The following is a 25964-nucleotide window of genomic DNA, read 5'->3' on the forward strand; positions in this document are numbered from 1 at the left end:
CAAGCGTAAAAAGACACTGATGGGAATTATATACAGGCCTCTGAATTGTAGCCAGGACGTGGGGTACAAACTACAACAGGAGACAGAAAAGGCATGTAAAAAGGGCAATGTTACGGTGGTCATGGGGGATTTCAATATGCAGGTAGATTGGGAAAATCAGGTTGGTACTGGATCCCAAGAGAAGGAATTTGTAGGATGCCTACAAGATGGGTTTTTAGAGCAGTTTGTGGTCAAGCCCACTAGGGAAAAGGCAAATCTGGATTGAGTGTTGCACAATGAACCAGATTTGATCAGGGAGCTTAAGGTGAAGGAACCCTGAGGAGGCAGTGATCATAATATGATAGAATTCACCCTGCAGTTTGAGAGGGAGAAGCTAAAATCAGATGTATCAGTATTAGAGTTGAGTAAAGGTAACTACAGAGGCATGAGAGAGGAGCTGGCCAAAGTCGATTGGAAGGGGACCCTCGCAGGGATGACGGTAGATCAGCAATGGCAGGAGTTTCTGGGAGTAATTCGGAAGATGCAGGATCAGTTCATCCCAAAGAAGAAGAAGCATCCTAAAGGGAGGATGTGGAAACCGTGGCTGACAAGGGAAGTTAAAGACAGCATAAAAGCAAATGAGAGGGCATACAATATTACAAAATTTAGTGGGAAGCTAGAGGATTGGGAAGCTTTTCAAAACCAACAGAAGGCAACTAAAAAAGCAATAAGGGGAGAAAAAATGAACTATTAAGGTAAGCTAGCCAATCATATAAATGAGGACACCAGAAGTTTTTTCAGATATATAAAGAGTAAAAGAGAGGCAAGAGTGGACATGGGACCACTGGAAAATGATGCTGGAGAGGTAGTAATGGTGAACAAAGACATGGCGGATGAACTGAATCAGTATTTTGCGCCAGTCTTCACTGTGGAAGACACCAGCAATGTGCCAGAAATTTGTGAGAGTCAGGGGGCAGAAGTGAATGTAGTCACTATTACTAAGGAGAAGGTGCTTGGGAAGCTGAAAGGTCTGAAGGTAGATAAATCACCTGGACCAAATGGACTACACACCAGGGTTCTGAAAAAGGTAGCTGAAGAGCTTGTGGAGGCATCAGTAGCGATCTTTCAAGAATCATTGGACTCAGGAATGGTTCTGGAGGAGTGGAAAATCGCAAATGTCACTCCACTCTTTGAGAAGGGAGGGAGGCAAAAGGCAGGAAATTATAGGCCAGTTAGCTTGACTTCAGTGGCTGGTAAGATGTTCGAGTCCATTATTAAGGATGAGGTTTTGGGGTACTTGATAAAATAGGCCGAAGTCAGCTTGGTTTCCTTCAGGGAAGATCTTGCCTGACAAATCTGTTGAAATTCTTTGAGGAAGTAACAGGCAGGATTGACAAAGGAGAGTCAGTGGATGTTGTTTACTTGCATTTTCAGAAGGCCTTTGACAAGGTGCCACACATGAGGCTGCTAAGGAAGGTAGGAGCCCATGGTATTACAGGAAAGGTACTAGAATGGATAGAAGATTGGCTGACTGGCAGAAGGCAAAGAGTGGGAATAAAGGGGGCCTTTTCTGGTCGGCCGTCGGTGACCAGTGGTGTTCTGCAGGGGTCGGTGTTGGGTCCGCTACTTTTCACGTTATATGTTAATGATCTGGATGACAGAATTGATGGCTTTTTGGCCAAGTTTGTGGATGATACAAAGATAGGTGGACAGGCAGATAGTGTTGAAGAAGCAGGGAGTCTGCAGGAGGACTTGGATAGGTTGGGAGAATGGGCAAAGAGGTGGCAGCTGGAATACAGCGCAGTGAAGTGTACGGTCATGCACTTTGGTAGAAGGAATAAAGGCGTAGACTATTTTCTAAACGGGGAGCGAATTCAGAAATCGGAGGTGCAGAGGGACTTGGGAGTCCTGGTGCAGGATTCCCTAAAGGCTAACTTGCAGGTTGAGTCAGTAGTAAGGAAGGCAAATGAAATGTTAGCATTCATTTCAAGAGGACTAGAATATAAAAGTAAGGATGTAATGCTGAGGCTTTATATGGCATTGGTCAGACTACATTTGGAATATTGTGAGAAGTTTTGGGCCCCATATGTAGGGAAGGATGTGCTGGCATTGGAGAGGGTCCAGAGGAGGTTTGCAAGAATGATCCCAGGAATGAAAGGGTTAACATATGAGGAGCATTTGATGGCTCTGGGCCTGTGCTCACTGGAGCTTAGAAGGACGAGGGGGGGATCTTATTGAAACCTACCGAATATTGAAAGGCCTGGATAGAGTGGACGTGGAGAGGATGTTTCCAGTAGTGGGAGAGTCTAGGACCAGAGGGCACAGCCTCAGAATAGAAGGATGTCCTTTTAGAACAGAGATGAGGAGGAATTTCTTCAGCCAGAGGGTGGTGAATCTGTGGAATTCATTGCCACAGACAGCTGTGGAGGCCAAGTCATTGGGTGTATGTAAAGTGGAGGTTGATAGGTTCTTGATTAGTAAGGGTGTCAAAGGTTACAGGGAGAAGGAAAGAAAATAGGATTGAGAGGGAAAAATAAATCAGCCGTGATCGAATGGTGGAGCAGACTCGATGGGCCGAATGGCCGAATTCTGCTCCTATGTCTCATGGCAAAATAAAGTTTGACATTCCAAACGAAATTTTTACATCAATCAAAGCTGAGCTTACATAATGGAAGCCTCAGCTTCTATAGCAATGCCCCGACATTGGGTATCTATTGTTTAAGCTGCAAAGGAAGACGAGACATCGGCCATCAGACAAAGCATCGTGGTTGAATCCGCAATTGCTTTTAGAGTTGAAACTATTTCCATGCAGGAAAGAATGGGTTCTAAGCCCTACAAAAAGTTCTCTGCGAAGCTGATTCCCCTCTTCTCAGTGTTCCATGACAATGAATCATCGCTTTATGGCATGCTTGCAAATGCACTAAGCATTTCATTATGCATAACCTGTCAGCCCTCCTTGGAAGGTCCAAAAATCATTGGGCCTGTTCCTTCCAGCATCATGTCATATTTTCTGCAAGGTGCAATCTCTTCTGGAATGACTTTCATGACCGGATGCAGCCACATTACACTTGCCTTTCAAGAAATGGTATTTTTATTTTGAAAAGAACTGGGCCTTTGCGAATGTACAAAGACAAATGCCAGCGTAGTTCACATGCCGCAGATCCTGATATCATTATCACAATAATATGATACGGTACGGCATGGTAGTGTAATGGTTAGCATAACGCTTTACAGCGACAGCGACCCGGGTTCAATTCCGGCCGCTGTCGGTAAGGTGTTTGTACGTTCTCCCCGTGTCTGCGTGGGTTTCCTCCGGGTGCTCCGGTTTCCTCCCACATTCCAAAGATGTATGGGTGAGGAAGTTGTGGGCATGCTGTGTTGGCGCCGGAAGCGTGGCGACACTTGTGGGCTGTCCCCAGAGCACTCCACACAAAAGATGCATTTCACTGTGTGTTTCGATGTACATGTGACTAATAACGAAATCTTATCTAAGCAGGCAGCACCAATTTTGTTTCCTGCCTTTTCCAGGACCATTGGATGACAGGTTAATCACACATTACAGAATCACAGAAAGATTACGGCAGGGAAGGAGATCTTTTGGCCCATCAAGTCCATACCAGCTCTATCTAAGAGCAATGGGCCTTTTGCTTGTTTTTAATGTAGCCACTAACTGTTCACAATTTCCTCCACTGATATTTTGTTAGAATAACCAACATATGGGAGTACATTGACAGTATCTTTTTTTTTGTTCCCTTGTATGTTCAGTTTTCTGAAGTGAACCACAAATGCCAGTGGTGGCATTAACTAAATTTTAGTGCAGTAGATCTCACATAAATTTCATGAATGGTGCTGAAATTACAATGAATGGAGCTGTATCAATCCTAATGGTCACAGTGGGTCTGACGCTAAACACATCCAATGAATGCAAAGCAGCTGTTAAGACAAAAACAATGGGCGTTAAATTATATAGCCAAATTAATAGTTTACAGGTAAAATCAATAATATAAAAGGTCAGAGGAAGTAATGATAAATCTTTTCAATGTCATATAGATAGATAGATATTTATTAGTCACATGTACATCGAAACACACAGTGAAATGCGTCTTTTTGCATTACTGAGAATGTGCTGGGGGGCAGCCCGCAAGTGTCGCCACGCTTCCGGCGCCAACATAGCATGCCTACAGCTCCTAACCTGTATGTCTTTGGAATGTGGGAGGAAACCGGAGCACCCGGAGGAAACCCACGCAGACACGGGGAGAACATACAAACTCCTTACAGACAGTGGCAGGAATTGAACCCGGGTCACTGGCGCTGTAATAGCGATACGCTAACCGCTACACTACCGTGCCTGCCACAGGTAAAATCAATAATATAAAAGGTCAGAGGAAGTAATGATAAATCTTTTCAATGTCATATTCTGACTTCAGCTTGAAATCTGCATCTAATTCTAGTCTTTAAGAATTAAATGTTGGAGTCAGTGCAGAGAATAGTCCAAAGGCTAATCCCTGCCATCGGGGTTGTGAAATATTTAAGAATAAATCGAAAAACTTGGGTTTTTAACCTAGAAAGGATGAGTCGTTTTACAAATGAGTGTTGAAGGCATGGATAGAAGATTGGCTGACTGGCAGAAGGCAGGGATAAAGGGGTCCTTTTCACCTCCTGGCTGCAAGGACTGGAATATAAAAGCAAGGATGTACTGCTGAGGCTTTTTAAGGCGTTGGTCAGACTGCATTTGGAATATTGGGAGCGGTTTTGGGCCCTGTATAGAACATAGAACAGTACAGCACAGGAACAGGCCCTTTGGCCCATGATGTTGTGCTGAATTAATTAAACTATCTGAAGAAAGATATGCTGGACCTGGAGAGGGTCCAGAGGAAGTTCACAAGAAAGATCCTGGGAATGAAGGGCTTAATGTATGAGGAGCACTTAATGGCTCTGGGCTTGTACTCGATGGAATCCATAAAGATAAGGGGGGGATGTCATTGAAACCAACCAAATACATAAAGGCCTGGAGTAGAGTGGATGTGAAGAGGATGTTTTCTGGTAGGAGAGTCGAGGATCTGAGGGAACAGCCTCAGAATAAAGGAACATCACTTTAGAACTGAGATGAGGAGGAATTTCTTCAGCCAGAGGGTGGTGAATCCATGGAAATCGTTGCCACAGAGGACTGTGGAGGCCAAGTCATTGGGTGTATTTAAGATAGAGACTGATAGGTTCTTGATTGGTAAGGGGAGTAAGGGTTACAGGGAGAAGGCGGGACAAGGGTTGAGAAAAAAAACAGCCATGACCGAATGATCACCCATCAGACACGATGGGCTGAATGGCCCAATTCTGCTCCAAAATCTTATGGTAATAGTCTAAATGTGTTTAAAATTGTAAGGAATCCAAAAAAACTAATCCCGAACCTGACTTTAGGTTATACTCTCTCTCTGGACAGTTGACCTAATATGGGACAAACAGCTACTCTCATCTGTAACAACTTTTCCATCTTATATGCAAGGATCACAGTAGCCTGATTAGGAATAGTCAACATGGCTTTGAGCATGGTAGGTCATGTCTAACTTATCTTATAGAGCTTTTCGAGGAGGTTACCAATACGGTCGACGAGGGAAAGGCGGTGGACATTGTCTACATGGACTTTAGTGAGCCCTTTAACAAAGTCTTGCATGGGAGGCTGCTCCAGAAGGTTAAGTCGCTTGCCATTCAGCATGAAGTAGCCAATTGGATTCAACATTGGCTTAGTGGGAGAAGCCAGAGTGGTAGTAGATGGTTGTCTCTCTGACTGGAGGCCTGTGACTAGTGGTGTGCTGCAGGGATCGGTGCTGGGCCCATTGTTGTTTATCATCTATATTAATGATCTACATGACAATGTGGTAAACTGGATCAGCAAATTTGCAGATGACACCAAGATTGGAGGGGAGGTATAGTGGACAGTAAGGAAGGCTATCAAAGCTTGCAGCGTGATCTTGACCAGATAGGAGAATGGGCTGAAAAACGGCAGATGGAATTTAATGCAGACAAGTGTGAGGTGATGCACTTTGGGAGGACAAACCAGGGTAAGACTTACACAGTGAATGGTAGGGCTCTGAGCTGTGCGGTAGAAGAGAGGGACCTGGGAATACAGATCCATAGTTCCTTGGAAGTGGCGTCACAGGTAGATAGGGTTTTAAAGAGAGCTTTTGACACTTTGGCCTTCATAAATCAGGGCACAGGAGTACAGGAGTTGGGATGTTACGTTGAAGTTGCACAAGACATTGGTGAGGCCGAACTTAGAGTATTGTATGCAATTCTGGTCACCTACCTACAGGAACGATATCAATAAGCTTGAAAGACTGCAGAGAAAATTTACAAGGATGTTGCCAGGGCTTGAGGACCTGAGTTATAGGGAAAGGTTGAATAGGTTGGGACTTTATTCCCTAGAGCGGAGGAGAATGAGGGGAGATCTTAGAGACGTATACAAAATTATGAGGGGTATAGATAGGGTGAATGCATGCAGGGTTTCTCCCCTAAGGGTGGGTGAGACTAGAACTAGAGGGCATAGGTTTAGGGTGAAAGGTGAAATATTTAAGGGGAATCTGAGGGGAAACGTCTTCACTCAGAGGGTGGTGCGAGTGTGGAACGAGCTGCCAGCGGAAGTGGTGGATGTGGGTTCAATTGTAACATTTAAGAGAAGTTTAGATAGGTACATGGATGGGAGGGGTTTGGAAGGATATGTCTGGGTGCAGGAAGATGGGACCAGGTAGAACAGCAGGTCAGTAGGGACTAGATGGGCTGAAGGGCCTGTTTCTGTGCTGTAGTACTCTAATTGTTAATGCTCCCAATTGTAATTATCATAGTATATGTACTTTTCATTGAGACACAGAACAATTTAGTTCTTCTACAATTATGGTGCATTAAGGAAGCCAGAGCACAACATTTTTGGCAGAAACAATTGTGCCAGAGGTAAATCAGTGAGAAAATGTGGATTTTGCAAACTCCCCTGCTACACACTGAGGACTGCAAATATGTTTTTCGTTGGTTGTGCAATATGTTTCCTTATCTGTAGAAGTCATTGGGATGCATATCTCATGTCCCCTTGCGAGATTAAAATCAGAATCACATCTTCAAATTAAAAGGAGTACTCAGTGAGATTGCCTCCTATGAGGAAGGGAACTCATAAATGTAGCCTGTAAATTTTTGGTGCATAAATACAGTTAACTTTTAACATGCTCCATCGCTGGATCTTGTGCAAGGAGGAAATTGGAAGAAGTATTCCAGGAGGATCAAATGACAGAGAAATCAGACCATCTGCACCTGATATTATGCCAAGAAGCATATCTATGGAACCAGACACTCTATTTGGCAATGACCAAGGGAAATGCCTCCACAGAATCAAGGGTAAGCAGTAAGATATTTGCAGAGCTGTACCATCTGCTACAAAGACACTGCAGCTAACATTCATCAAAGGGACAGCACTATTAACAGGGTGTCAAGATCACTTCCTTCCTCAGCTTTTCCAGCAACTCTTCTAAGGCCAGCATTTGTATTGCAATGTTGGGGCACAGGTGGATCGATGACAGCAACAAGAGCAGGTCATAGGCACCCAAAGCACAACACAGCAGGACGAAATTACGGGGACCATTCACACCATGCACACTGCAGCCAATCTGGCAGCAACTTGCTGTCACAGCTTGTGAACTTGCTTGCAAACATTGGTATGTGTACAGCAGGGTGTCGGCTAATGGTGTGGCGGGGGGGGGGGTGGGGGGGGGTGGGTGGGGGATGAGAGTCACAGCAATTGCTGGAGGACAGCTCTTCCCTGGCACACAGTGTCTGAAGATCATGTAGGAATGTTAGCCACGAGTGGGAACCCAAGATCAAAGATTGTATGGCAAGGTATAGTGGGACTGATGTTCAAATGGCAGAGTCTGAGAGGGAGACCAACGTTAACAAAAGCAAGCTGGTACCAGCTACTATTCCTTCCTCTCTCTATAGGCATGAATATCCAAATTGAATGTTATAAGTGATCAGTCAACAATTTCAGAATCACTTCAACACCTTCCTGCTGTCCATGAACACCAACATTAACCCCATTCCCCTGACTCTAATTCAACCTTGTTCCATGTTATTCTGTCTGAAAAGCAGAGAATTTAGTTTGAGATCCAAGTTTAGGGAACACATTGCTGAAATAAAGATGCATCAAATCTATATTCTGTTCTGTGATGGAAAGTGATTGATGAAACTAGGCTTTTTTGACACTTCTTACTGGGTGAACGTATGATTCCTAAATGAATCCCATGGCTGTTGAATGGTCAGCGTACTGACAATTCAATGGATTGTGAAGCTGGTGAAAGTTTTTCATGGGTGTGCATCATAGGAGTAAACTTTATGAACATTCACTTCATGTTATGCACACTTAGGACAGAGACTCAAAGCAGGAATCTCCTGGGTTGCATTACCTTGGCATTTTTCTCAGGTCTTTCATCTTCTGCCACACTTGCAGCTTCTGGGTATTGAAGATAGTAATTGCCCTGTCAGCTATCTCCTCCGAGACTTTTCGGGTGATTCATTTCTGGGTTGGGTGCTCTTTTATGTTAACCTTCTCTCCCTCACACTGCATGCAACAATATCTCTAAATCATCATTGATATACATGCCTAGACACTTAAAAGAATCCTTTACTGTGTGAATCTTTGAACCTTCCCTACTGCTTATGAGAAAGAATTTAATTAAGAGGATTTACTGTTATGAATTTCAATACTTGTTAGATCTATGTATTTTGTTTGTCAGTCATAAGGGAAAATGTGCATAAAATCATTTTTTTCTGCTTACTCACCATTACTATATAAAAAAGGGATTGTACTGACATGATACAATCTAAAAAGACTTGCTTTTATATAGTGCTGAACAGATGACACTACTTAAATACTCCTAGTTGTATTTATTATTGTATTATAGGAAATATCTAACTTTTGCAAATTTTGGGGGGATCTAGGCATCACTGGCAAAGTCAGCATTCATTGCCAATGCCTGATAGTTCTTGAGAAAGTGGTAGTGAGCTGCATATTCGGTGAAGGTACTTTCACCATGCTCTTGGGGACGGAGTTAAACCCAGTGATGATGAAGGACTGTGTCACGATGTTGTGTAACTTGGAGGGAAAGCTGGAGATGTTGGTCTTCTCATTCACCTGTTGCCCTTGTCCTTCTTACTAGTAAAGGTCCTGGGTTTGGAAGGCACTGTCAGGGTAGCCTAGTGAGTAACTGCAGTGGATTTTGCAGATGATATGCACTGCAGTCACCATTCCTATTTATTGATTATAGCTCTATCTTCAACACTGTAATTCCAAACAAACTCATCTCCAAACTCCTAGATCTAGGACTCTGCACCCACCCCCTCAGCAAATGGATACTTGACGTCCTGACCAACAGACCACAATAAGTAAGGAAGGACAGCAATATCTCCTCCACAATTAACCTCAACTCCAGTGCCCAGGCAAGGTTATGTCCTCAGTCCCTTACGAAACTCCCTATACACTCATGACTGTGTGACCAAATTCTGCACTAACTCAATTTACATGCTTGCAGATGACACCACTGAAGTGGGCCAGATCTCAAACAACGATGAGCCAGAGTACTGGAAGGATACAGAGAGCCCAGTGGCATGGTTTTCAGAACAACAGCCTTTCCTTCAATGTCTGCAAAACAGAAGAGCTGGTCATTGACTTCAGGAAGGGAGGCTGAGTACATGCCCACGTCTGTATCAATGGTGCTGAGGTGGAGATGGTTGAGAACTTTAAGTTCTCAGGTATAAATATCACCAACAATTTGTCCTGGTCCAGTCACATGGACACTATGGCCAAGAAAGCACACCAACGTCTCTACTTCCTCAGAAGGTTAAGGAAATTCAGCATGTCCCTGATGACTCTTACCAATTTTTGCAGATGCACCACAGAAAGCATCACGGCTTGGCATGGCAACTGCTCTGCCTAAGTCTGCAAGAAGCTGCAGAAAATTGTGAATGTGGCCCAGTCCATCACACAAACCAGGCTCCCCTCCACTGACTCCAACTACACTTCCTTCTGTCTCGGAAAGGCAGCCAAATAATCAAGGACCCCTCCCACCCCAGTTATTCTCCCTTCTCTCCTCTCCTGTTGGGGAGAAGATAGAAAAGCTTGAGAGCTCGTACCACCAGGCTCAAGGTCAACTTCTATCCCTCTGATAACAGAGTCTTGAACAGACCTCTCATATGCTAAAAGATGAACTCTTGATCTCCCAGCCTATTGCATCGTAGCCCTTGCACTTTAATTGTCTACCTGCACTGCGCTTTCTCTGTAACTGCAGCACTATATTCTGCATTCTGTGTCTCTTTTTACTCCTTAATGTACTTAGGTATGGAAATGATCTGTCTGGATAGCACACAAACAAAAGCTTTTCACTATATCTCGGTACATGTGACAACAAAAAAAGAATTAAATTCCATGTGCCAAAATGAATATTAGGTGCCAAACACGTGGACTGCTTTGCCCTGGACAGCGTTGAGCTTTTTGAGCGTGGTTGAACTGGTACTCATCAATCCCACTACCGACTTATGCCTTGTACATGATGGAAAGGCTTTGTTGTATTAGAAGGTAAGTCCATTGACACAGGTTACCCAATCTATGCATGGTCCAGTTGAGTTTCCGGTCAATAGTGACCTCCACTATGCTGATAGTGGAGGACTCAGTGACATTAATGCCATGGAATTTCAAGGGTAGCTGGTTAGACTTTCTCTTGTTGGAGACGGTCATTGTCTGGCACTTTTGCAGCACAGGCAATATTTGCCACTTACCAGTCCATGCCTGACTGTTGTCTCCACCTTGCTGCGTGCAGGTATGGACTGGTTTATTTGCTGAGGAGTTGCAAATGGAATTTAATTTTGTGGGATCATCAGCTAACATCCCAATTCCATCCTTATGATGGAAGGAAGGTCACTGATGAAATAGCTGAAGATGGTTGGGTCAGAGCACTGGTCTGAGGAACTCCTTTAGTGATGTCCTGAGCCGGGGATGCTCAATAGCCACGACCATTTTCCTTTGTGCAAGATTTGATTCCAACCTCTGGATTTGTTTTGATGAAAAACACGATGATGCTGGAGGAACTCAGCAGGCCAGGCAGCATCCGTGGAGAAAAGCAGGCGGTCAACGTTTCGGGTCAGGACCCTTCTTCAGGATTGAAGATAGGAAAAAGGGTAGCCCAGTATATAGGGGGGAGAAACAGAGCAGTGATAGGTGGACAAAAGAGGGAGGAAGGGTGGGCACAGGGTGGTGATAGGCAGATGCAGGTAAGAGACAGTGATAGGCAGGTGCGGGGGAGGAGGGGAGAGCAGATCTACCGGGGGATGGGTCAAACGTAAGGAGAGAAGGAGAGAGAGGCAAAAAAGGCTAGGAAAGGGAAGAAGAGAAGCATGGTGGGGGGGGGGGGGGGGGATGTTGTGGCGAAGGAGGGGGTGGGGATTGCCTAAAGTGGGAGAATTCAATGTTCATGCCGTTAGACTGCAAGGTTTCAAGACGGAAAATGAGGTGCTGTTTCTTCCACTGGATTGTTTTCTTCTTGATGCCCATTGACTTCAATCTTACCAGAGCTTCTTAATGCTGCACATAGTCAAGTGCTGTGTTGATGTCAAGGGCAGTTGCTGCCACCTCACTGAGGAATTCAGCTGCTAATTCCTAAGGCAGTGATGAAGCCTAGAACTGAGTGATCACGGCAAAACCTGTCAGTTCTGGGTTATTGGTGAGTAAGTGCCAATTGACAGTGCTATTGACAACACAAAGACCCATAGAGAACAATGATAATGATCAGATAATCTGCTTTAGTGATCTGTTTCTTTTTTGGTACATTTGTTTTGGATGGTCCCCTACTCCACTTTGATTTTGTTGAAGTGCTGGGCCTCAGATTGATCTCTATTCTTGAAAACATCTTTGGCTGTACTGTGCTTCCAAAACTGCTGGATTTTTATCTCAGATGTTGTGCTTGAATTTCTGGAGTAAGGTTAATCAACAACATCAGATACAAGGCACTAAATACTCCAATGCTCTGGATTTGAGGTGGCTGAAGAGTCCTCGTCAGGATCCACAGACTCTGCCAAGGGTGGAGCAGATAATGCATCACGGTGTCATTGTGTGAGTGCATTCCTTCCACTGTTTCCTCGTGGCCTCTGAGCACAGAGACTCACAAGGTCGGGAATTCCCACAAGTTGACAACAGTCCCAGTTTGAAATCCTGGTCTTCACTGTTTTCCTCAGTCAGCCAAGGACTACTCTGGCACAACTGTGGCAGTGACGACCTTCGTCTTTGGTATCTGCCTTTGCTGAGAGGTGGCTCCCAAGGTACGAAAAGGTGAGAAACAAAGGACTGCAGATGCTGGAATCTGGACGAAAAACATTATGATGCTGGAGGAACTCAGCAGGCCAGGCAGCGTCCATGGGCCTGCTGAATTCCTCCAGGATCATAGTGTTTTTCATCTGGAACATAGAACATAGAACACTATAGCACAGTACAGGCCCTTCAGCCCACAATGTTGTGCCGACATTTTTTCCTGCTCTAAGGTCTAGCTCACCCTTCCCTCCCATATAGGTCTCCATTTTGCTATCATTCATGCATCTATCTAAGAGTCTCTTACATGTTCCTAATGTATCTGTCTCCACAACCTCTGCCGGCAGTGCGTTCCACGCACCCACTACTCTCTGTGTAAAAAACTTACCCCTGACATCCCCCTTACACCTTCCTCCAATCACCTTAAAATTATGTCCCCTTGTGGTAGCCATTGTCGCGCTGGGAAAAAGTCTCTGACAGTCCACTCGATCTATGCCTCTTATCATCTTGTCCACCTCTATCAAGTCCCCTCTCATCCTCCTTCTCTCCAAAGAGAAAAGCCCTAGCTTGCTCAACCTATCTCATATTTCATATCTCTCATATATCTCAATTGATCTCAGCTCATTTGGAAGTCATTGTGTATCTTGGTTATCTTGAAGTAGTACTGTGTGGTGGCACAGGAGGGTAAAAGGCCTTTATCTTCTGGATGTTTTGTCTAAGTTTCATCTTTTCAAATGTTTCAGTGAAGGAGTCAATGATAATTTGGAAGTTCGGCTCCAAACCTTTATCTACATTTCATCTGCATACTATAATTCGATGATTGAAGTGGGAATGATCTGGTTTCTGGAGTGCAGACAGAGCAAGCTGAAAAGTTTCCCATTCATCCTGCAGATTAACTCCATTCCAGCAGGAAGCTTGTTGGAGATGAGCTGCAGTATTGTGGTGAAGAAGATGAGAAGACTGTAATGATGCAGCCTTGCCTGAGACTGCTCTGCACTGGATGGGCTCTGCAGTGGACCTATTGGTTAGGATCACCACTTGCCTGTCATCAGGTAGTAGATGTTAAAGGTGTAACAGATTTATAGGGACGGCCAAATTCATAAAGAATTCTCTGTAACTTCTCCTGTTTGATAGTGTCATAGGTACTTCCGGGGTTAAAATGTTCAACTACAGGAGCTGTGAGTGCTACTCTCTCTATTTCTCTTGTACTTGTCACAGGGTAAAGATCACATCTGTGAAACTTCATGATGGACGCAATCTGCTTTATGACATTAGCCTAAATAGCCTGTTCACTTGAATTTTTGGAGTGAGATCATCTCACAGGTCTGATGCAAGAAGCAAGTGTGAGCACTCAATGAAAGCCAAGATCTTCAGGGCCCACCTTACAAAATGATACATAGTGACAACAAAGCATACAAGAAAACTACTCAGAATTTGTTCTGTACAACATCAATTATGTCTTTAATGGTTTTATTCTATTAGATTTTAATGATATTCCATTGACAAAGAACTTTGTAAATTTATGTAACCATTGCCTCATGATTGTTAATGTTTAAGACTATCAGTTTTTGTAATTTGCATGAGAAGTATTCTCTATTAACAAATCACCTCTATTCATTCTAATAAATAAGAGTAATTGTGATTCTTGTAATTTTATTTGAGAGTGATTCAGGCGAGTGTAACAAATATGTCAGTTACAAAATGACAAAGAACAAACACTTTTCATCCTTCAGGGCATGTTCAACAGCCAAATAAATACTTTTGAACAACACCCTCTGTTGTAATTTGTAAATTGCCACAGCCAATATGTAAACTGCATGTCCAGCAAAAGGCAACGAGATAAGTATCCTCATAATCTGTTTTAGTGATGGTAACATAAGAACCTCAAAAGTAGGACCAGGAATATTCCTACCAAACCCTCATGCCTGGTTCACCATTTAACAAGATCAAGGTTGATGTTTTAACTCAGAGCCTCTTCCCTGCATTAACCACACATCCCTTGATTCTTTTAATACCTGAACATCTATCTATCTCCATTTTCCATATACTGGTGATCTCCTAGGTGGAGAATTCCAAAGATACATTACTCTCTGGTAACTTGAGAGGACAGTCAGGTGGGAGAGAAAGAAAACTGGGAGTGGAAATTAGAAGTTAAGCAAAATAAATACACAGCAGAAAGAAATACACAAAGGTTTGAGAAACGATGACACCAGAGACTGCAGATGCTGGGGTCTGGAGCAACAAACAGTCTGAGGATTGGGAGTGTTTTAAAATTCACAAAGGGTAGCCAAGAAGTTGATAAAGTGAAAATAGAATGTGGGAATAATCTAATAAAAACTGATTGCATGAGCTTCCAGAGGTACATAAAAAGGAAAATACGAGGACAAATGTGGGTCTCTTATGGGCAGAAATGGAAAAATTTATAATGGGCAAAAAGGACATAGCAGGGGAATTAAACAAGTACTTTGTGCCTGCCTTTGCAAAAGACACAAAAGATCTCCCAGAAGCAATGGAAGACCAAGACTCCAGTCCAAATGAGGAAGTAACAGAAATTGGTATTACTAAAGAAATACTACTTAATGAGTTTGAAAACCAATAAATCCCAGGGCCTCTGAATTTTAAGAGTTGGCTATAGAGATGGCAGATGCTTTGGTAATCACCTTACAAAATTCTATAAATTCTGAAATGCTTGCTGCAGATTGGAGAGCAGCAATTGTAACCTCACTCATATAGAAAAGAGGAAACTACCAGAAAATGCTGGAATAAAAATGTGATATGAAAATACTTAAAAAAATATGATGGAGCAGAGACAACATGAACTTATGAAAGGGAAATCAGGTTTGACTAATTTTTTGGAGTTCTTTGCGGATGAGAGGAATTAGTGGATGTGATAGATTTGATTTTCGGAAGACTTCTAATATGGTCCCACACAGGAGGTTGCTGCACAAGGATTTGGGCACATGAAACTGGAGCTAGTCTACTGTCATGGATTTGGATTTGGTTGAACAGAAAACAAAGAGTAGGAACTTCTCAGGTTGGCAGGTTGCAACTGGTGACGTACTGCGTGGATCAGTATCTGGGTCCTGACTATTCACAGTCCATATTGATGATTTGGGCGAAGTGATCCAATGTATCTTTCCAGGTCTGCTGATGGCATGAAACTAAGTGGGAACGTGACGGATGACAGGCATGCAAAGACGCTTCAAGGGGACATGGACCAACTCAGTGAATGGGCAAAAACAGAGCAGATGGAGCACAAATGGAAAATGTGAAGTTATCCACTTCAGCAGAAAACTGCTGGCAATTGGGAAGGCAAATAGCAGATTGGTCTTTATTGCCAGAGGATTTGAATACAAAAGTAAAGGTGTCTTACCCCAATACACAGAGCCCCAGTGCATCTAGACCTTAAAGTCTGTGTACAAGTTTGGTCTCCTTACCAAACAAAGGATATACTTACTACAGAGTGCAGTTAAGATTCACTCTGTGTGATGGTGAGTCTTTGAAGAGAAAATGTGTAGACTAGACCTCTGTTCTCTACAATTTAGAAGAATAAGAGGTGACTTCCATGAAATACACAAAATCCTGTAGAGGGCTTAATGGGGTAGATTGCTCAAGAATGAGGAGAAAACATTACAAAATAAAGGGTAGGCCATTCAGGAATGAAATGAGAAATTCTTAAGAGTGGTGAATCTTAGGAATTTTCTACCCAGGGGCCTGGGGTGGTCCAGTCATTGATTGCATTTAAGTCATCCGAGCAACAAATTTATGAGCATTAAAGGAATCGGGGGGACATGTGGATCGGGCAGGAAAGCAGTGCTTGCGGTAAATCAGCCATGATCCTAGTGAATGGACAGGCAGGTGAAAGGAGCTAAAAGAAGTTGGTGACGAGAGGGACTGAGGTATTCATGTCACTGAAAGTTAACATGCAGGTGCAGCAGGCAATTAGGAAAGCAAACCATATGGTGGCTGTTATTGCAAGAAGATTTGAGTACAAGAGTAGAGATGTTTTGTTTCGATTAAATACAGTCCAGGTGTATCAATCTGGAATTTTGGATACACGTCCATTCTGCCCATCTATCGAAGGATAAATTTGTGATAGAGGCTGTGCAATGGGTTGATTTTAGGATATTGAGACGAAGCAGACACGATCTATCCTCTTTGGCCAACAGAAAGGCCCCTGAAGATTGGAGAAAAAGCCAACATTGTTCCTTTGTTTAAGAAGGGCAATAGGGATAATCCCGGAAATTATTGGAAAAGATTCTAAGGGACAGGATATACTCTCATTTGGAAAGCATGGACATTAGGGATAATCAGCATGGCTTTGTGTGTCACATACATTTGTGTGTGAGGTCACGTCTCAGACACTTGATTGAGTTTTTCCAGGAGATATCAAATGTGACTGATGAGGATAGGGCAGTGAGTATTGTCTACCTGAACTTTAGTAATGCCCTCAACAAGGTCCCTCACGGTAGGCTGGTCCAGAAGATTAAGTCACAGGGGATCCACAGTGAGTTGGTAAGTTGGATGCAAAATTGGCAGGGTTTTCTTTTCTGACTGGAAGTCTGTAACCAGTGGTGTTCCACAAGGGTCAGTGCTGAGACCTCCATTGTTTGTAATACGATGTAAGTGATTTGATTGGAAACGTATGTGGTCTGATAAATAAGTTTACAGACGACATGAAAATTGATGGAGTTGTAGATTGTGAGGAAGGTTGGCAAAAGATACAGGAGGACACAGATCAGGTGGAAATTTGAGTGGAGAAATGGCAGATGGAGTTTAATCCCAACAAGTGTGAGGTGGTATATTTTGGGAGGTCAAATGCAAGAGGAAAGTATACAGGAAATATCTATACTCTGAAGAGCATTGATGCACAGAGGAATCTTGGATGCAAGTCCATAGCTCCCTGAAAGTGGATAGAGTGGTGTACAGCAGGCTTACCTTCACTAATCAGGGTATTGAGTTTAACAGTTGGCAAGTCACGTTGCAGCTGTATGAAACTATGGTTAGGCTGCACTTGGAGCATTGTGTGCAGTTCTGGTCACCACACTACAGGAAGGATGTGGATGCTTTGGAGAGGGTGCAGAAGAGGTTCATTAGAATGTTGCCAGATTGGAGAGTATTAGCTGTAAGAGGAGATTGGTTAAACTTGGATTGCTTTCTTCACAGCGTTGGAGGCTGAGGGATCTGATAGAAGTATACAAAATTATGAGAGGCATAGACGTGGTAGACAGTTAGATGGTCCAAGGATAGAAATGTCAAGTAGTAGAGGACATAGGTTTAAGGTGAGAGGGGGAAAGTTTAAACGAGATTTGCAAAGCAAGTTTTTTTTTGCAGAGAGCGGAAGGTGCCTGGAATGTGCTGCCAGGGAGGTGATAGCAGGAGATACGATAGCAGGGTATAGATGGCTACAGAATATGTGCAAGCAGATGGGATTAGTTCAATTGGCATCATGATTGGTGCAGACATGGTGGGCCGAAGGGTCTGTTCCTATGCTGAACTCTCCTATTTTCTCTCCCAAGTTTAGAGTCGCAGAATAGAACAGCAGGGAAACAGGCCCTACGCCCCAACTTATCAAGGCTGACCATGTTGCCTACAGGTAAATGGATTTGAGGTACGGATCAGTGATGGCTCAATTTTTAACAGAGGAACAGAATGGCCAGAGTCTCTTCCTTTTCTTGTAGAAAGATGCACAATGGTTAAAAACAGGTCTGGAAGCTGTGCCCTTCCTCCTCTGCCAGGAGAATAATGAGAACCATGTGGACGAAGGGAGGAATAAAAACATCATGTACAGCTACTGCATCAGACGTTCAGGCATAAAGACTGAGTAGAAATGTGTAAGTTATTATTTTACTCCTGTAAACAATCCCAATTTGTTTCATTTTCTTCTCAAGAAGAAACCATTCATCTCTAACATTCTGAAAGGGGAAACTGTTATGATCATTTACATTCCCTTCAAGAGCAAAACTAAACTCAGTTCCATACATTGACTTATTTCATAATTTTGTTTGATTATCTTGTTTTGGAAAAGGTTCTTGGATAATGACTGATAACTGTATTGCTACCAAGGAGCAACACACACAAAGTGCGGGAAGAACTCGGCAGGTCAGGCAGTATCTATGGAGGGAAATAAACAGTCGACGTTTTGGGTCGAGACTCTTCATCAGGACCCAGTTTGCTACCAAGGAGGCTGCCTTTTCCCAGACTTGACCGTGATAATAGCTGTTATCACCTCAATCGCACACACCTTAAATTAATAAATTATTAACTTCCTGGGAAGCCCTTCCTAAAATGTGACATTAACGACACCACCGTCTGAAATCAGGTCTCTTGCAAAGAACCAGTGAACCCAGCCAAGGCAGCAGAACACACTCCACCAGGTGGCACTAAATTAAATGATCCTTTTCCAGAGAAGTTTGCCTCAGCAGCATGCACAATGCTTTTGCAACTTGGAGAAATTGAATTAAAATGCTTTTACGAATTAGACAAATGAGGCAGATGGGTCCAGCTTCATCTCCTGGTCGTCAATGACAGAAGCGAACACCTACCTTTTGTGCCTCTCAATTTAGAAAAGGTAAGTATTAGCTACCCCTACAGTCAAGTCTTCCTTGACTTATAGTGAAAGAATGTGAGAAGGTAAGATAAGATAAGGTATCTTTATTAGTCGCATGTACATCAAAACACACAGTGAAATACATCTTTTGCGTAGAGTGTTTCTGGGGGCAGCCCGCAAGTGTCGCCACACTTCCGGCGCCAACATAGCATGCCCACAACTTCCTAACCCATATGTCTTGGGAATGTGGGAGGAAACCGGAGCACCCGGAGGAAACCTACCAGTTATGGGGAGAACGTACAGACAGTGTCCTGACAGACAGTGGCTGGATTTGAACCTGGGTTGCTGCCGCTGTAAAGCGTTACACTAACCGCTACACTACCGTGCCGGCCTGGTATGTGTAGCTGTGAATCCCTTCGTAAAACGCCTCACAGACAAAACTGGTACATGCATGAATAATTGGAGTTTCATTTGAAACTTTCATAAGAAAGATGATATCAACTGCGTACATTAAGAAGAGCTTTGTGATCAACTGAGAGCAAATTTGAAGCTTGGTTAAATTACTTCAATAAGGATTCTTAACAGGTGTGTATGATAAGCATGTATGTCATCTCTTCAAGCAAGGCTTTGAGCTAAGGCTCCAAAATAAGGACACCGGTTGAACCCTGTGCAGTTACATTGCTCAAATGATGGGATGAAGAAATATTTAAAACATATCTATCCTGCTTGAAAGGGTACTTAAGTTACTTTTATCATTTGGTCATGAACACATGTACAACCACATACATTACGTTGATTGGTACTTAGCTGCAATGCCAACTTGCCTTAGGAGCTGCAAAGCTCTTTAAATCTTGTCCGTTTCAACAACATAAACAACTTCCATTTAATTAACAGCTTCAACACAGCAAAAACATGTTGTAGTATTTAGAGGGGCATTGGTGATCAACAACATTAATGCCATAACATATTTGGAGATATTTGGGCATTGACTACAGGCACAATTAAAAAGCTAAGTTTTAAAATGCATCTTAAAGAGGAAACAAAAACAGGGAGAGACATTTAGGGATAGAATCCGAGGGCTTTGGGCCTTGTCGCCTGAAGGCACAACTATCAATAGAGTGGCAATTAAATTCAGGGATGATCAAAAGGGCAGTTATAGGAGCATAAATATCTTAAAGGGGTATAGAGCTGAAGAAGGGAGCAGGACAATGGAAGAATCTAAAAATAAGGATGCAAATTTTACATAGAGAATTTTCAAAATAGAGTTTCCCGAAGACAACTTGTTAAATATTTTCACGCTAGGATGATCAACTAAGGCCTTTGACTTAGGTCGTTGGTTTTATTCTCTGCAAATGTGATTACTGTGAAAGGGGGTTACAGCTTACTTTAGTTTTGCTAACAAAAGCACAGTCTTTTTTCATGATGCAGTTTTCCTCCAAGAAGATCTGGTCTCCTTCCCTCCATACCCATCCAGAGTGACAAATGGACCACAACTGTAATCTCGTCAGCTGCTTTAGGATGAATGAGAAGGTGCGGAAGAGAATGCAGAGAAGATTGACTGGAATGTTTCAAGGGACGAGGGAATTTAACTCTAAGGTTAGAAAAGAGGAGCTGGGGTTGTTCTTCTTGCAGCATAGCAGGCCGAGAGAAGGCTTAGTAGAGATGTAAAAGATCATGACAGGTCCAGAAAGGAAAAACAGGGTGAAAAACACGATGATGCTGGAGGAACTCAGCAGGCCAGGCAGCATCCGTGGAGAAAAGCAGGCGGTCAACGTTCCGGGTCAGGGTCCTGCATCACTGTGTTTTTCATCTAGATTCCAGCATCTGCAGTCCTTTCTTTCTCAAGGATAAACAGGGGGAAAGCTGTTCCCATGAGCAGCTTGTTCAAGGATCAGGAGGCACAGATTTAAAATGAAAGGGGGTGTGGGGATTGGTAAGTAAAGAGCAACAGAGGTACAGGAGATATGTGAGGAGGAAACTTTTTTTTAGAGAGATTGGTGAAGATCTAGAGCTCACTGCCTGCGAAGGTGGCGGAAGTGGAGTCAATCAGAGCTCTCAGAAGAGGAAAGGTTAGGCACGTGAGGGAGAATAATTTGCAAGGCTTTAGAGCTGGGGAATGGGCCTGGTTTCACTACCATGGTGCTAGCACGCTTTTCATGGGCTGAATGGCCTTCTTCTCGACTGTATTTAATGATTGCTATCATGGTCGTTAAGCAAGCACACACATTGTTGGAAAACAGATCATGGACAATTACAGCCGAGTGATTCTTGTATTTGTTGGCAATAGAATTTCAAAATTAGCAGCTTCATCACAGACTTGTTACTGTGCAGGACCAGCTACCTTTCTTTATCTTTGTATTCATCATAATAAATACATTAACAATCCCTTTACCAGTCCATGGAGGGGAAAGAAACAGTGAAGATATGCCAGTGTCTCAGCACTGACCTTACAATCTCTTTCAGAACTTCAGTCATGTGCAATAACTCACCTCTCCTTCTCTGGGCCAGGGCCTTCCATTTTGTGTGTATTTGCTTTGATTTTGCCTTTTCTTCTGCCCTCCATCAGCAAATTTGCACAGCAAAGGCTCACCGGGGGCTGCAAAAGCAAACAGCCGAGGCCACATTAACAACAGCAAAGTGATTATATCAGCAGAAGTACATTTTTTTGTGTTGTTGAATGCTTTTGAAGTACAGCTTGTTAAAACAGATACCGTGAGTCCCTTTCACATTAGATGCCAACAGCTAATGCAAACTGTTCAAACTTCAAAACACTGATGCGGAGTGCAAGTGCTTAGATTATTCTACACCCGAGTCTGACAAATTCCTGCAAATATTAAAAAAAGATAAGGTGCTCTACAAGGCAGATGAGGGTTACCCACCTGCATTTTGGTGTAAACCTTTTATCTGGTCTTCCAGATGTACAACATAAAAATGCCAAATGCCTTTGAACAATGCCGCTTCCCCCAGCTTGTTCATCAAATTGTTTTGTATTTTTACAACTGGAATAACCTGAGTTTAAGTTTACTTTCAGCCTTGTGGAGGGTGCCAGTCAATTCTTCCTTCTTTGTTACAAATTGTGAATATCGTTACTACAATGTTTTGTACAGCAGCTTTACATTCCCAAATCCAGAGAATAAACACCTTTGAAACTTCCTCAGTATGCATCTAAAGCCACATGTCATAATAATTAACACTTGCAAACACAAATTTATGAACAGCTTATGATCATGGTGATATGAGAGTGACTGCCCTCTGAGAGTCACCCATGAGAGTGACTTCTCAACATGGTGTTGAGAAGTCTTGAGGAAACTCTCCATAGGTCAGAGGTATCAGTGCAGGAGTTCCTCAAAGGACTGCTTCAACGATGAGTTTCCCTCTCTCATAAGGACAATAGTGAGGGAGATGGCTGATGATTGCAATTTTTAGTTTCATGCCACAAGTTCTGGACAACATTAAGAAATCAACTTGCTCTTAGGTCACAGAGAGATATAGTATGGAAATAGGTCCTTCAGCTCACTGACTCCATGTCGACCATCAACTGCCCATTGACACTCATTCTGCATTAATCCTATTCTTACATTCGATCGACTCCCTCCAGATTCTACCACTCACCTACACACTGGGAAGAATTTACAGTGGCCAATTAACCTACAGACCCGCATACCTTTGGGATGTAGGAGAAAACCAGTGCACCTGGAGGAAACCCATACAATCACAGGGAGAATGTGCACATTTCACACAGACAGCACCTGAGGTCAGAATTAAACCTGAATGTCTAGCAGTGGCTCTACAGCTGCACACTGTGCTGCAGTTCTGTTTAAGTATCATCCAGTCTTCAAAGTGTAAGGCAATAAACATTTGGAACAAGAGGTTGAACCACTTCTTTTAAATACACATCAGAAAATTGAACCTTCTCAATATTCTAGGAGGTCACAATTGACCAGAGATCACTGGACCATCTACTTAAATACTGTGGAGAACACAATAGAATACAATGCATTACATGCACATTGCAATATACCTCGAAATGAAACCCTTGACTGTTTTCTCTCTGTAACCTGGAGCAGGGTGAATTCTTTGATACCTTCTGATCGAGCCAGACGTGTGAGTAGGTCACTGCACTTCTGCACATTTAAAGGACTCACATATCAAAGAAAGGATTATTTGGGAAATCTGGGAGTCCGGCCAAAAGAAGACCCCTGAGGGCACGTACCACCAGACTTAAGGACAGCTTCTACCCCACTGTGACAAGATGATTGAATGGTTCCCTTATACAATGAGATGGACTATGACCTCACGATCTACCTTGTTGTGACCTTGCACCTTATTGCATTGCACTTTCCCTGTAGCTGTGACACTTCACTCTGTACTGTTACTGTTTTTACCTGTACTACATCAATGCACTCTGTACTAACCCAATGTAACTGCATTGTGTAATGAATTGACCTGTTTTTAAGACAAGCTTTTCACTGTACCTCGGTACAAGTGACAATAATAAACCAATACCAATACCAACTTCAGAAATACATACACAGACATGCAAAGGTGTGGAGCCATCCAAAGCCAAGCAAGATATGTTGGATGGCTACAGAAGTGTGAGACAAAAGATAGAAGAGAGAAAACACAGCTAAAGTTGTTTAGATGTTGCAAGTACTATGGATGGCAACATGAGCCACCGATAAAGAAATTCCCTGTACAATTAGTCCCCAGGTTACGACATGGTTATCTTTCTGAGAACTGTTCATATCCCGGACTGTTCATAGGTCAGAAATGAAGAAAGTCAATGTGTGGGAGAGGGAGCGGGAACGGGGAGAGGGAGCGGGAACGGGGAGAGGGAGTGGGAACGGGGAGATGGAGCGGGAACGGGGAGAGGGAGCGGGAACGGGGAGAGGGAGCAAGCATGGGGAGAGGGAGAGGGAACGGGGACAGGGAGCGAGCACGGTAGAGCAGCTGCCAGCCGGCCTCATTGACTCAGTGAGTGAGTCTGCTCGGTGCTCCCAACTCTGTTCAGCTCAACCCATTCGTTGTGGCTCTGGAGATGGGGGGTAGGGAGGGGAGAGAAGGCACACTGAACTGCCCCACTCCCACCCAGCAGAAGATGCCTACAGCCCCGCAGCAGCCGTCGTCAAATCCACCCCGCCGGTCTCTCAAACACTCACATCTACAGGGTGCCCATAAGTCGGGCATCTGTAACCAGGGGAAGACTTGTACATGGTAAAAAGTGTGCAAAACATGAATCAGAAAGTCATTTCTGAAAATAATGCACGAAGAAGAGGACAGAGCTAGTGGCAGTCAGATTCAGACTGCGAGTTGAACACAATGAACAAAATCAATTCAGTGGAAGGACCATCCAGTTGAGATATCTTAGATATCTATATCTAAGTCATTGGTACAGGGGTATTTGGTGATAATTCAGCTTGAATCAGGAGCATCATGCAACATCCTCCCAAAGCAAGTCAGTAGCATAGCAGTTAGCGTAACGCTATTACAGCGCCAGCGATCTGGGTTCAATTCCCGCTGCTGCCTGCAAGGAGTTTGTATGTTCTCCCTGTGTCTGTGTGGATTTCCTCCAGGTGCTCTGATTTCCTCCCACATTCCAAAGATGTACAGGTTAGGAGCTGTGGGCATGCTATGTTGGCGCCGGAAGAGTGACGACACTTGCGGGCTGCCCCCAGCACTTCCTTAGCAATGCAAAAAGACATATTTCACTGTGTGTTTCGATGTACATGTGACTAATAAATAAATATCTTATCTTATATCTAATCTCAAGATAGTGCGGGTGAAATTAGTAAGCCATGTGCTATTGATCTTCAAGTCCACACTTGCTGCATAATGCTCTCTGAAGGTGACGAACCAAAATGTCACAAGAACTATGATGTGGATCTCATTATAATGGACAGAAAAACATCACACCAATATTCAGAGGTATTCTATTAAGGCAGATGGGACTAATAAAAGCCATGCCACAACAGTAGTCACAAAGTTAGCTTCAGTGATAGCTTCACTTCAACCCCATATCTAACATATGAATATGTAGATGTCTTTCATGGAACGGGCAAATTAGAAGACAAATGCCATCCAGTTTAGGTGAGAGGAAGAAGCGATAGCCCACCCACCAAGGCATATTTCAGTGGCTCTTAAAGAGAATGAGTTGGAAAGGTAAAGTCAGCAGACTCTCTGCACCTCCCCCTGCCCCGAGCATCCATTTTGTTATGTGCTGAGATATCAGGCAGAGCATTTGCCTGTACCCAGAGAACTTAATGGAGCTCTGACTATGAAGGTGACAGAAGAGATATTTTCCAGATATAAGTAGGGCAAAACATTTTAGTGTGATGGATGCAAACAATTGGTTGAGTTTCATGAGGAGAGCTTATATTTAACACTGCAGGCAGATGCCTCAAAAGAAAAGAGCATTGGACCAATGATTTTGCTGGAGAGGCAACCAATAGAATATACAAGCAGACATTCTGTACAAATTGAGGAGCTGCTTGCTGTAATCTTCAGATTGCAAAGGATTTACCAAAGACCAATGGTAGAACACGTAGTATATACTCGAGGCCATGACTGTCAAGCCCCTCCACTATCACCAAAAAAAAGTTACAAAGAATGTTTAGTGAGGATGCAGGTGTGCAATATAAAGACTTATTGGTCTCCAAACAAAAACCATGCACATAGCTGACATGTTTAGTTGGACATAGAACATAGCACAGGACAGGCCCTTCAGCCCACGATACTGTGCCGACATTTTATCCTGCTCTGAGATCTATCTAACCCTTCCCTCCCACATAGCCCTCCATTTTTCTATCATTCATGTGCCTATTTAAGAGTCTCTTAAATGTCCATAATATATCTGCTCCCACAACCTCTGCCGGCAGTGCGTTCCATGCACCCACCACTCTCTGTGTAAAAAATTTACCTCTGACATCCCCCTTATACCTTCCTCCAATCACCTTAAAATTATGTCCCCTAGTCTTAGCAGTTGTCGCCTTGGGAAAAAGTCTCTAACTGTCCACTCGATCTATGCTTCTTATCATCTTATCAAGTCACCTCTCATCCTCCTTTGCTCCAAAGAGAAGAGCCTTAGCTCACTCAACCTATCCCCATAAG

The 25964-nt window shown here is 43.3% G+C and overlaps 1 protein-coding gene across 11 annotated transcripts in view; it reads right to left on the reverse strand.

Annotated features, from left to right (window-relative positions):
• Nucleotides 1-25964, reverse strand: part of LOC127570293 (RNA-binding motif, single-stranded-interacting protein 3) — a 950275-nt gene that overhangs the window by 86499 nt on the left and 837812 nt on the right. For all 11 annotated transcript variants that reach the window (XM_052015693.1, XM_052015696.1, XM_052015698.1 and 8 more), the window contains one exon: nucleotides 21347-21453. In XM_052015693.1, the coding sequence (XP_051871653.1) occupies nucleotides 21347-21453 (107 nt within the window). The remainder of the gene's footprint in view (nucleotides 1-21346; nucleotides 21454-25964) is intronic.

This window comes from Pristis pectinata, chromosome 5 (genome assembly GCF_009764475.1).
Source record: "Pristis pectinata isolate sPriPec2 chromosome 5, sPriPec2.1.pri, whole genome shotgun sequence".
Classification (NCBI taxonomy): domain Eukaryota; kingdom Metazoa; phylum Chordata; class Chondrichthyes; order Rhinopristiformes; family Pristidae; genus Pristis; species Pristis pectinata.